This window comes from Glossina fuscipes, unplaced genomic scaffold, assembly GCF_014805625.2.
Source record: "Glossina fuscipes isolate IAEA_lab_2018 unplaced genomic scaffold, Yale_Gfus_2 171, whole genome shotgun sequence".
Lineage (NCBI taxonomy): Eukaryota > Metazoa > Arthropoda > Insecta > Diptera > Glossinidae > Glossina > Glossina fuscipes.
This window is the reverse complement of record NW_023998514.1, coordinates 38,605-51,924: the sequence shown is the minus strand read 5'-3', so window position 1 is coordinate 51,924 and position 13,320 is coordinate 38,605. Positions and strand designations below refer to the sequence as shown.

Below are 13,320 nucleotides of genomic sequence, written 5' to 3'. Positions count from 1 at the left end.
AAAGAAGTTATATATATGTTAAGCGCACTTTTGAAAAGAATGATTTTGAAGAGAAATGAAATACAATGTAAGCTCTTTTATGTAACAAATATTAAAAGTAACTTCTAAATAGTTTTCCTATTAAACAGTCAACTGCTTATTAAACTGCACATTTTGCTATTTCATTTGTCTCATACACCCAGTCGATGCATCTGTATAGAGTACAGTCTCCAATTTAGCTTCATAACAACTTGGCAAAGCTTCACGTACTTTAAAAAGCGTTGTGTAGCAGTTGGCTTGCTTTTGTTTGTTTTCGGTTTTCAATTGTTGACAGCAGTCAGTACATAGACTAGTGTGGGCATCGCATGAATTTTAATTTAAATGCCACACGAAATTTCAATTCGTGCGAGTATACGGATTGAACAACGCTATCCTTATAAAAATAGCGAGGGCATTAAGCAACAAGTTTCTTTCCTTGATGGTGTTGATCGTGAAAACATATGAGTGAAATACATTATGTTTACCAAAGTTGTTTACACCAAATTCTAACTGTAAGCGCTAGCGTTGAGGCATACACATACGTTAGATTATGGAGCACCTCCAAATATTTATAAACGAAAATTATTCTACTAAGTATAGTTTCTAGTTATTTCGGATTACATAATTTGTCCTGCAACTGCTGATCTCGACGATATTGTTGGGCTACTTTATCAAAATTTCCAATAGGCTATCTTTCGTCCTCTCTTGCTTGTATTTTATGAGAAAAATTTTCATTCCTCCTTCTTCTTTAAATACGTATGGATTGAAGTATAACTCATGTCATTCAGATTTTGATCTTTAGCCATTTGATATCAGTAGTCTTATTCTCGATATTCAGCTCAAAGACTATTCAATGTGAACAAATTATGCAATTAGTAAAAAGTGCAGATTTGTGTTTACGATTTTATTTTTCCAAATTGGAAGGGAAAGCATCGAAAAACAACAAAATGTTCAACTGGCGGTGGTAATAACAACAATAATAACAATGATAGTAGTAATAGCGATAATAATGATCATCTGATCATCATTCGCTAAGTATAAGCCAATAGCGTCTCTTCCAGCAATGACATGTCTTCATTGCATTTCAACATATTCAGTTAACGGTTGGCCTATGTACTATATAATTCTGGATAATTCTTGTTTAAAGCGTACAGATTTTAATGAATGCAATGTATTTTTGTATAATTTGAAAATGTTTTCGTACGGAATTGTAAGCAAAGTGAAGGAAGCTAAACATGTCTCCAAGATGAAAGGGCGGGCAACAGGCATACATACTTCATTTTGGGCGGATGTACATACTATGGACGAGCGCACATTTCTTTAACTTTAATTTTTTTATTGTTGTTCTGGGGATGTGGTACATCCTGGAACATCCCTTCTGGATGTGACACACATGTGGAGCTTTAGAGACCCCATTAAATACCTGTATTCATCCAGAAATTTTGAATCGATCTAATGATCTCCTTTCTATAATGTCTTCGCTGAAGATACCCCTGGCCCTAAAAATAGTCAATGATTTTAAATTCAACAAAAACATTAAAAAAGGACCCATTAGTCGAAGGAAAAGCCCACAGCACCGGGAAAACTTCTGCTTTCTAGGTTCATAAGATACAATAGACGCGTGATAAAAATGTTTACATGCATTCTACAAAATGGGAAATATATGGAATTTTAGTTACCCCGTCTTCTATTTTGTAGGCCTTTAAGGATGAAGATAGTAGGTGTAAAACATCTGGGCATAGCTGAACATAATTTTCCTCTTTGTTATGTTTCAGCTATAATTAGCAAAATGAAAATGATTGTGTATACGTATCTACACTTACGGATTTATTACGCTTTACATGCACTAATTTACAGCAGAAGCTGTTATACCATAGAATACTGATACATACTGCCTACGGATTATATAATAGTGAAAAGAAGACAAGTAAGAAAATTATCTTCGGTTATTACCGAATCTTCTATACCGATCACCAATTAAGAAAATGGAAAAGAACTCAATTGCCCACAGCAAGGCCGGCATTATTGTATTTTGCTTGCATAAACTACTAAATATTTGACATACATGTTCCTTGCACTAGATACTTTACAGTTACTTTAATGAACTGTTTAAGTTTTTGTAGCTATTTTTTATGTATTTAAACATCATATCTATATTTTTATATTGCTTCCATTATCAGGCAATAAAGTACAAAACTTTTCTCACCTTGTCACAACATTTACAGGCATCCACTCTGTAACACGGTTCATTTATACAGCACTGTATCCAAAGTGTGTTATACGAAGCTTTTTTCTTTATTTATTTAAACTAAGATGCATATAACATAAAATAGTGTAATTGAAACTTAATTATACCAAACCAAAGTGTACCATTTTATAACAGCTTAAAGTTCTAAACATGCATATACATGAACAGGTAAGTGAACTTCAAGTTTTTATAATAAAAAAGGGATTTCAAGGGATTTCATTGCACTGCACCAATATTAAAAAAATATTAAAAAAATAATAACAATGTGAAATAGTTTCGTTGTCGCAACTGTAGTTTTTTCTGTCGCGTATGGACATGCTGGAAAATTGGTTTTTTGGACTTCCGTATTCATTGACGATTTCTCGCATGTATCATTCTATTTCGCTTGCATATTTTATATGCGCTACAAATGCTATCAAAAAGAACGTTAAATTGTCTGAAAAAGATTTGTTTTGGTGGCAGTTTTTTTTGGGTTTAAACAATTAAATTTAAAAAACAAGTAAGAATACTATAGTCCAGGAAGGTCGATCTACAATGTTTTGCCCAGCACAGTTATTCGCTCGTTTTGGCAACTAATAAGAAAATTGTTTTTGGTTGTGCCCGAATCTCACCACCATTACTCAAAATAGACAAAAACATAAAGGAATTAAATTTTTGTACTCTATAATTTTGGATGGTTGATCTGAAAAGATCAAAAATAGATATATTTTCAAAATAAAAGTGGAAAATGACTGCGTCCTTTGACCGGTCATGCTCAAAATCTTTTGCGAATTTGTAGACGATATCCTCATAAGAACGGGAAAATGTTTATCACAGATACAGTTGGGCAGACGAGCATCTAGACGTGCTCGCGTGCAAGTCGAATTTGAAACAGGCTAAATGTTTATATATTTTATGGGGCTTGCTTCTGCGCATTGTTAAGGTGTTGAAAAAAATGAAATTTCGATGCACTGGAATATTGGGTAGGCGTACTCATTTTTTTCCATTTTTGGAATAGAATAAAAATTTTTGTACATTTATTTGCTATAGTCTATGAGTAATGGGTAAAAAACCAATTTTTCATTCCCTTTGAAAGACAGAAGTATGCTCAGTTTACGTTGAGCTGTGTGCGTGTGTTTGAACGATTTGACAGGAACTTCCAATGTTTCTGCCAAATTTGAAGTCGATAGCTTCATTTTTGCGGCCAGGAGAAGGTTTACAACAAACATTTCACAGACGGACAGACAGTGTAAATAGATTCAGAATTTGTTGCTGATTAAGAATATGTATGCTTTGCAGGGTCTCTGAAACTTCCTTCTGGGTATAGCATACGCTTCAACAAAGCGAATATGGTGTTCATCCTTCGGTGATGGATGATGTAATTCGATTATAATTGGTTTGATAAAAAGACTTATATGCGTACTCGATTGTTCATTCGCCGCGTGAAGTCTTGTTTACGATGTGGAAATGCAGCTAGTTAAGGGGGAGGGCTCTCTGCTCTGCCAACAGATGATCTTAGAAAGTATCTATATGTACGTTAACGTACCTTTATCTAGACAAACGTTCACCGACGTTCATCGAGGACGAAGTAGTTTATGTTAATTATGTATGCGTCTACAAAGCATTTTTATGGTCCTGAGATCGCAGGTTAGTAGAAAACAATAATAAAAAATTTATGATAGTAGGAAAATATGTGAGTAACAAATTAAGAGACACAAAAATGAATTTGCCAAATCACGATTTTTCAAAATGGCATACGCAACAACTCCTGTATTTATCATTCTTTTCGATCGAAACATTTATAGTGTCCCTAAAATAGGATCCTCTAGATACCCCCAGGATAATTAAAAAAATCCTCTGCAACACTCTAGCTTTAGAATATAGCGTAAAATATAGTGTTAACTTTTTCCCCGTGTACACAATGTCTACATCATATTTGGAAAGCAGTTAAATTGGACATGAGTTAACCTATAACCACAGCACTTTTATTTTTGTCCAGTATCTGGAGAGTAGTGCTAAGTAGTATAAAAAGTAGATTTTGAATAAAAATTGTCAAAAAATCATATATAAATAAACCACAGAAACAATTTATTTTTAAATAGGCTTTTATTTAAGCGAATTAAAAGATTGCACAAATTTTTTAGTCGAGTCGTGTAAAAGTTGACAGCGCTTAAGATTTTAAAGTGGAAGCAAACAATTTTCTTTAACGGCTTAAGATTTTGGTCCCCAAGTCCATTTTTTTAAAAGGATATGAAGATAAATTCGGTTTTAACTAGTAGAGACAACTACCATATCGGTTAACTAAACTCTGCAAATGCTTCAACAGAGTTCTGTTATAAATTTAAAATTAAGATATAGTGGAATTTGAAAGCCTACTCCGTACATATTAAAAAAGGTAAAATATTTTTGTAGACATCTCATGAAATCTATGTGAAAATACGTTTCAACCACACTAAAAAAACTTAAATTCTGCTTATGGGAACTATTGTTAACAATTTTTTGAAATCTGGTATGTTAGCGAAAAATGGATATCGAAAATTTGAGACGCTGGTGCGGCCAAACCAGAAAATGTCACCTGTATTCACCCATATCACGTGAGTCTTTATGAAAATGCCCGTAGAATGAGCAAAAAAAATTCGAACTTTTCTTTCGAGAACTATTTTTAATGAATTTTTCGCGTGTCACACTACCATTCAAATTCGTATTTTCTGCAAATGATGAAAATGGTTCAGTATTTTTTCCTGATATATATATATATACATATGTATTTATACACGTCAACATACGTTAAGTATGTAAAGAGAGTGAAAAGTGAGAGAGAAAATTTAGATACATTGCATAGATACAGATCATGGAAACGCAACAATGGGACGAGGACACTACGTGCGACGTAAAAAAATGGCAAATGTAACAAAATTTATAATTATTAAGAAAAACATTTCTAATTCTTTTTTTTTTGTTACTGAGAAAACAAAATCGCTTTATTCTACATTTACTTATTTGGTTACTTTATATATATTATAATTATTTTGGGTACAATCATACTTAAATCTGAAATTTTTTTCACCATTATTATGACCATAATTCCGTTAGGGGATTTGACGTCACATTCATCAAACGTTTGCAAAGCAACGGCATTGAGAATTCTTTCATATCCGCTAAGTGCACTCATAAATGTATATCACGACAAAACGAACAACAGGCGTACATAGCAAATATATATAATTAGTTTTTGTAAGACCATTTATTTGATTTTGAAGATTTTAGGCTGATTCCTTGATGATATGAATCTTTTAATTCATAACTTTTAATTTTGTAATTTATATATGACATTTCACCCAAAATAATTACAATTACAATAGATAAATAAACTCATATATGCTTACAAAGATTAAAATTTCCAAATTTTTTAACCCCAAATGAGAACTTTATATATACATCGTCTATTACTTTCAAAGATCACAACTTTAGAAAAGATACCAAATACATGCATTGCTAAATAAATAAAAATCATTATTTTTACCTACGAACAAATGTAGTTTTTTTTTTAAACAAATTTGAATCCGTTTATTCTTATTAACTACTGCAAGCAATATTGCTGTAGTAAAGAACAAACCCTTTGGCGGTTATTTCGTGCATATGTATATATACACATTTATGTATATATTTCTTCGCACGTTTGAATTTTTCTGCTCATTCGACAAGCATTTTCATAAAGATTCACGTGATGTTGGTGAATATAGGTGAAATTTCTAGTTTGGCCGCACCAGCGTCTCAAATTTTCGATATCAATTTTTGGCTAGCATACCAGATTTCAAAAAATTGTTAGCAATAGTTCCCATAAGCAGAATTAAAATTTTTTTAGTGTGTTTGAAGGTTTTTTCACATAGATTTCATGAGATGTCTACAAAAATATTTTACCTCTTTTATTATAGACGGAATGGGATTTCAAATGCAACTATTAAGACATAGTTGGATTTTAAATATTTAACAGAGCTCTGTTAAAGCATTTAAAGCGTTTTGTTAACACATACAGTAGGTGTCTTTGCTAGTTAAATTTGAATTTATCTTCACATCCTTTTTATTTAATGCTCACATTAAAAGGATTATTATCAAGAGGATATTCTGGCACTTTGTATTGGGCATAATTTTAAATATACTGAAAATTTGACTGTACCTCATTGCAACGTCATTGTAATTGAAGGCGTTCACAGATTTCGGCAAAATTACAGATTTTGACCGATAGCTTCCTATTTGATTTGCCTCACTTTTTCATGCGTCGAAAATCCCCGAGATGGCAAGTACAACGGATGGAAACAAACCCCTCACCGAAGTTTTTAAAGGTACGTACGAAAATCTTAAATCCACGTCAAGTGTCATCGTGCGAGAGTGTATTCCGATTATGCCATCTTAACACACGTGATGTCAAGGAAATACGTATTGATCAATAGTCGAAAGTCTAAACAAGGATATCGAGTCATCAAGTTTAATGAATCAAGCAGAGCTGAATAGGCATGTTACTTATATATCTTCGACCGTTATGGGAAACGACCCGGAAAATTTCTATTACGTCTTACTCCTCCAGTTCGCATCCCATGTCGTAATGATATCGAATTAATTGGAAGGTACGGCGCAACATGTCAAGAATACCTAAAATGAATGAGTAAACACTAATAGTTTCGTAGAGAAAGGGGCAGGCAACTCGAGAAAGCATATAATCAAGTACACATTCTGATGGAAAAGCTATAAATCACATCGCCAAAGAGTTTGCTTAACTTAACTTCAATTTGCTGGGGTACTCACAGTGTTTAGGAATGAATGAGTGATAATAATCATCGCCAAAACTCTGCCTAAGTGGAAACGCTAGAACGGGAAGGACTTTGTCATTAAATATGCTAATGAACGAATTTATCTTCTGCATGCCAACAAGTTGTAAAGATATTTACATTAACAGAAGACGCAATAAGATTATTGAATGGTTCAATATTGCACAGTATGCTGAAATTACCAGTATAATATGGTAGAATTGTACAAATGTTACTGTTAACTGTTAATTTTATAAGAACCACGCGCTTGCAATGGAAACAAATAGAATTTCCTCTTCATTGTTGAAACGTCCATCATTCTCTGTGCATTTGTACGCCTGGCTGACTAACATCTGAAACAACCAAGAAATTGTTAGCGGGTTTTCGGTGGTATCTTTTCCTATATATAAAAGCGTGAAACGTTTCAAAATCTTGATTTTTTTCATACACTCTAAATTTTTATGTATAGTCACAGTCACAACAGTGGTTGAAATAAAAAATATATATCACTTTTTACTTCACTTAAATAAAAGCTTATTTTAAAAATATCTTTTATAAAACTTATATTTTTTTATTAAGCAGACTAAAATCTGTTGTATTCTACTTTTTCTTATTGGCATTTTGAAATTATATGGTTTGCGAAAGTGAAGTCAAGTTAGAAATACAAACTCTGCATTAATTACTATTTCTTTACGTGATTTCTATATAGACTGGGAAAAATGCGTTCTTTTTCGCTCATTACCAATCTAAAAGGGAAATATTATCGCACGATGCAATGAAGACTTTTTTTGTCATCCATCGTATGATTTCACAGATTGTATATATTTCTGTTGAAACTATATTCATCGAATAGTTAAGACTGACTGGCGTACTATATTTGCACCACGCAAAAGGAGACTTCAGAGATACTTCAGTATGTATATTTTTCATCCTTTTAATTCCGAGCCGGTTTAAGTAGGTCCGCCTACTTTAAACCATGTTTTTATAAACCCTAACAGAAATCTAACTTTATTAACTGAAACTTTTATACGACTATTACATTTGAGTCCTAAGTCTTTGTAATTGCAAACATTTTGAAGGATATGATTGTCAAACGACAATAAGAGAGCATCGTATGATATCATGTAAAAGACATCTTCTTCTTTTTTGAATTCATCACCATACCATTGATTGCACACCATGATCTCAAAATCAGATTGAAGTAATTTAGTACCATGTATTGAATTAAAGGTGAGGGGCAATTTAACGTCGCCTGCAAAAATGGAACCACGGGAATGTTCCGTGGTTTCATTTTTGATCCGGAAGATCATTCATAAAATGAATAAAACGAGCCGAGAAGATTGCTCCGAGGAACACCAGAAGTGATGACAATTACGCTGGATTGATGTAATTTATAAACTCACACCCTTTGATCGATTTTGTCGAAAGCTTTGGAAAAATCCGCGAAAGTAACATCAGTTTTTTTATGATCGGAAAATGCTTTGTAGCTTGAATTGCAAAACTTCAAAAATTAGTAGCGGCTGATCTCCCTTTTAAAAAGCCGTGCTGACAATGCGGTATAATTAACCCTAAACCAAGAGTTGGCTTTTTTGTATTAGTGATTCAAATAGTTTGGTCAGTGCACTACGTTTGGCAATTCCCCTATAATTCTCAAAGAGTTTTCCATTTTTATAAAGAAATAAAATAAAACTACTTTTGGACATTAGTAGACTGGCCTAAAAAAATCTGCAGAAATTTCAGTTACTATAGACGCATCGGATGATTCGACATTTCCAAAGCCCATGACGGAAGGAAATCCTTCTACTTTGCGTTTAGAAATTACAAATTTAGAGGCGTGCTTAGCATTTTTCAGAAGTTTGCGTCTGGTTGCTTCAGTAAAATTTGAATAACAAGTTGCTTTCAGGTAGTTATTAACCGTTTCGAGTGAATTTTTTAAATAGCCTACTTTTTTCCAGTACGGGTCACCCCTATTTGCTTGGTATATCAAACAGGAGACTCTGAAGTGTGGCAACAGTTAAACGGAACCGAGACGTAATCAAAGTCTTTGTGGGACTTCCTTTTTGCAACAAAATATGATAATAAATAGACTGGAATATAATATGGTATTGAGACAGTAGACATAAAATGGCATTTGACGTTAATAATTCAAAGAGAAAACAATTGAGTTTTGATTTTCAATAGTAAAATTTGTCTTCCATAACGTAATATAATGTTTTCTCTAAGACAACGTTACAATGAAATGTATTGAAACATCCTTAACGTTTCTTGGAGATCTTCCATAAAAAGGAATTTCGTCTCGGGTAACTTTTGTCTAAGTTAAATTATAGTGAGTAAACTATGAAAACGCCGCAATGGAAAGTATCTTTCTCTTGTAGTCACAGCTAGAGATGAAAATAAAAACATCTACATAAAATGTTATACAACGCTGCATTGCTGTTAAACAGCACTATGCATTAGCATTATGTTTTTCATGTCTTTTCAACTCTGACATGTACCAAATGTTTACTTGTTATGCAAGAAATTGGTATATTCTTTGTTAACACTGCTTAAGAATATCAGCAAGGCGTCATTGAATTCATTTTGGCAGAAGCATTGTTACAGAGTGGAGAAAAGTCATGTAACTTGCTCTAGATAATTTGGCAAAACGTTTCAACATTGAAAAGAAACTCGTCTTCGGCATGGATACATATCTAATCCTTTGATAAGCAAAAAATATAATGAACTGCCGTTCATTTGCTGCCTTCTGATTTTTAATTGGTTGCTCTTGATTTTCAGTTGATTACAATGGATTTTAACTGACAAATCAACATTTATAACTAGAAAACTGATAGCAATAAACTACAAGTTAATATGCCACCCATAATTACATATTAAAAACAGATATATAAGGGCCTTGGCCCTTTGAGTTAGCCGTAAACCTGCCAGAATACATAATAAAATATGTAAGATTTTAAAACAAGTGAGTATCAAAAGTCATGTGACAAATGGTGGACTCTTTTATACTCGCAGAAAGGTTTTCTGAGTTATAAGTTGAAATATGGGTTGCGTTATATGGCATCACGAATGAGACTTTGAATATTCCTACATTAGGTTATTATTACTTCGAATACAATGGAGCTTACCATGAAAATCATTAAATTGTAAAATTGTTTTTAAAATAACCAATGCCGTCTGTTAAGCGTATTAGTCTTGACGGCGATGAACACAACAATCGACGATAATGGCTGAGATGTTTCTGCTGCTCTTGTTATTAGTTGATATGAGTGCTATTAATATTACGATTATGTCAGTAGATGTTGTATTACAAAAAATGCGCTGACAATGATTGAACGATGAGCAAAAGTAACTGCGCATCGAGCTTTTGGCGACGTTTCTTTTTAATATAGGTACAAAGCTAATTATATTATACCATGAACACACAAAATGCATACGAAGCAATTATATTTAACGAACGGTAGCAAATAAAATCCAAAGACAAAACAATCAAGAAAGTGACATTTTGTTTACCGAATCGCAGTCGTGGACATCGTTGGGTTGGGGTCGCGCGCGCTGCAAAATACTGTTAATATTTAATACTTGAAAATTAATCTCGTACGAACCTATGTTTCGTACGCACATTTTTCTCAAAAGTCGCATCGAAGATCCACTTTTACTTATTGAGAAAACATCAATATTATTTGGTCGAGGAAACCTCTTGGATGATCACAAAAATAAGATCATAAGGTGATCATTTAAGAACCGTAGCATTAAAAAGGCTAAGACATAGCCGCGTGCAAACAAATCTCATGCACCCACGTACGCTTTTTATCAAGATAGACAGAGACATCGTCGTTTGTAACGCGTAACGTTTAATTTGGATATGGTGATGATTTCGATTTTCTTTGTATTTTCTGATTACACATATAAAGCGTTATCGTCTTTCGACTCAAAAATTTGAAGTTTGTGAAGCAGAAACTTGTGCTATGCGCTGCTTACTTTGCTAAGCTATAATTTCATTTAGGTGCACACAACGAAGTGTGATTTGCTCGCAATTTATAAGTACCCAACAACCACGCATATATATACATAAAACGAATATGCATATATATATATATATATCTGAATATTAACTTTATACTGTATATACACATATACAATTTTGGTAATATTGGTAACACATTTACACGACAGCCAGAATATTACACGAAATAAAATATTGGAGGAAAGAATTGTCGCTTTAAAAAACGAAGGTATTCTACGACTTATCCAACGCTTCGATTAGCATGTATAAACTAGCTCACTGACATAATGCAACCGTTTTTTACTAAGTTCACCCGCGAAAATTCTGTGTACGCTGCATCCGGTCTACTTGACTACAATCATTGAACAACTTAGCTTGGAGCCAACTGTTGCACTTCGAGTGTGGTTTGTTGCAGTTAAACAGCTATTAACTTGTTGCATCAGGATGCATTACAAAAAATTTAATGAATTCATTGCTGTTATGTTTCTCTTCATTGCTTTATCCAATATTCGGTCATATCGGCTATGCGTAATTTGTAATCAACAGGTGGCATCTGACAATATTAAGCGGTGCTCTCCTATTCAGACATTTTAAATGGGCGATACAATAGCAAACCCGCAATTTTGTGCACACCCTGATGGGTGAAATCACTCTATTTGCTTTGCTTTCAATTTTTTCCTAATTGCTTTTATAATTTTTGTTAAAGTTGCGCATGGAATATTTTGAATATGTGTTGTCAGTACGGGCGATGTCTGTCAAATGCTGATTGTGGGTGGACAGCAAGAGATGCAACACCTTAGCTTAATAATCGCACCATCTTCATCATATTTTATAGGCTTGCGAATCGTAAGCTTCTTTAAAATGCAAATATATTCGTGAGAAATTTTATAAATTATAAATATTTGCATAGATCCTTATGAATATATATAATCATGTATACACCGATACATATAAATATATAGAACTATAAATATACATTATGTTTATATATAAAACGTAGCTGATGCAAAGGCATATGAAATGAAGAAAGTGCACAGAATAATTTTTTATATTTTTTATATGTATTACTCCACTTACATACATACGTTGGTGCAGACGAAGAATATGGGAATACGAAGTCGTGGAACTGACAGAAACAAAAATCAGTGACTTTTAGAGAGTCAAGTGGTGGGGTGCCATGTTCAGAAATCTTAACTGAACATCATAAAAACGTAGCAACGCACATGTTATACACGTTCACGAGTCGCTGTTACTGTGACATTTATTTTTTTGTCTATTTCCTTATACGTTTCTTTTTTTCACGTGCGAACAAGTGAACGAATGAAGAATTCAGCCGTTAAACAGAGATGGACTTCCGCAACATTATTATAGCAAACACGTTTACACGAATGCATGTGCACTCATTTAAGCACATATAACTTTGATCGAAATATTATGGTACGCATGCTCTGCCGGCAAAACACACAAAATGATCTTTAACTGCAGAGAGGAAAATAGTTGTTTTGCAGTTGGAAACGAAGCTAAACCTAGCGCACAGCATTAGTAACAATAGCAATAGCACAATAATAGAAAAACTACGTAAAATAACCGCCAACACGTTTTGCCGCATCACGCGACAACTTGATACTGGGCTTGTGTAAGTATCGTTAGATATTGTTTGACTAACAATCCAACAAGGTTTAACAACAACACATTCGGCTTCAAGCATTCAAAATTCCCACTAAACGACCGCTTCTGTGTGTTCGGGCCAATGTTGCGTTTACATTTGCGCTGTTAACAGCATTTTTGGTGCCTGAATTCACCACGAACTCGCCGTCTTGCATACTTAATAGCCTACGTCACTGTTATTGATCGTTCGCCCTGTTGGTAAATTTAACTGTAAAACATCTTGTTGTTGCGCTTGCAAAAAACACTAATTTGTAACGAGTATGTGGACGTTCACCAACGAATATAAACCGTTTCGAAAAAGGTGGAGCTATGATTTGTGTGAGACGAATGCATTATCTTCCCGTGTATATGTATTTGTTGACTAAATTGATAGTATTGGCGTTCTCCTAATCTAAGTGCGGACTTTATTTACTTGAAGGTGGAGCAATTGTTCAGGAAATATAGTATATTCGATTTTTAACCAATACGAAAATAATTTTTAAAGAATATGAAATCAGTTTCAACGTCAATATATCACAGTAACGGCAAAAATTTTAAGAGAGCAGAACAGAATAATATAAAAAATGGTGTCAATCTCTAAACATTACTATATTACAAAAGTT

General features: G+C 33.4%; 1 protein-coding gene across 2 annotated transcripts in view; it reads right to left on the bottom strand.

The window, feature by feature from the left end:
- LOC119641672 (Krueppel-like factor 6) overlaps positions 1-12,672 on the bottom strand; it is a 182,912-nt gene extending 170,240 nt beyond the window's left edge. Inside the window, exon 1 of one of the 2 annotated variants that reach the window (XM_038040455.1) lies at positions 12,128-12,672. In XM_038040455.1, the coding sequence (XP_037896383.1) occupies positions 12,128-12,133 (6 nt within the window). In that variant the 5' untranslated portion in view covers positions 12,134-12,672. The remainder of the gene's footprint in view (positions 1-12,127) is intronic. The other variant, XM_038040456.1, reaches the window with a different exon arrangement.
- Positions 12,673-13,320: the final 648 nt, after the last annotated feature.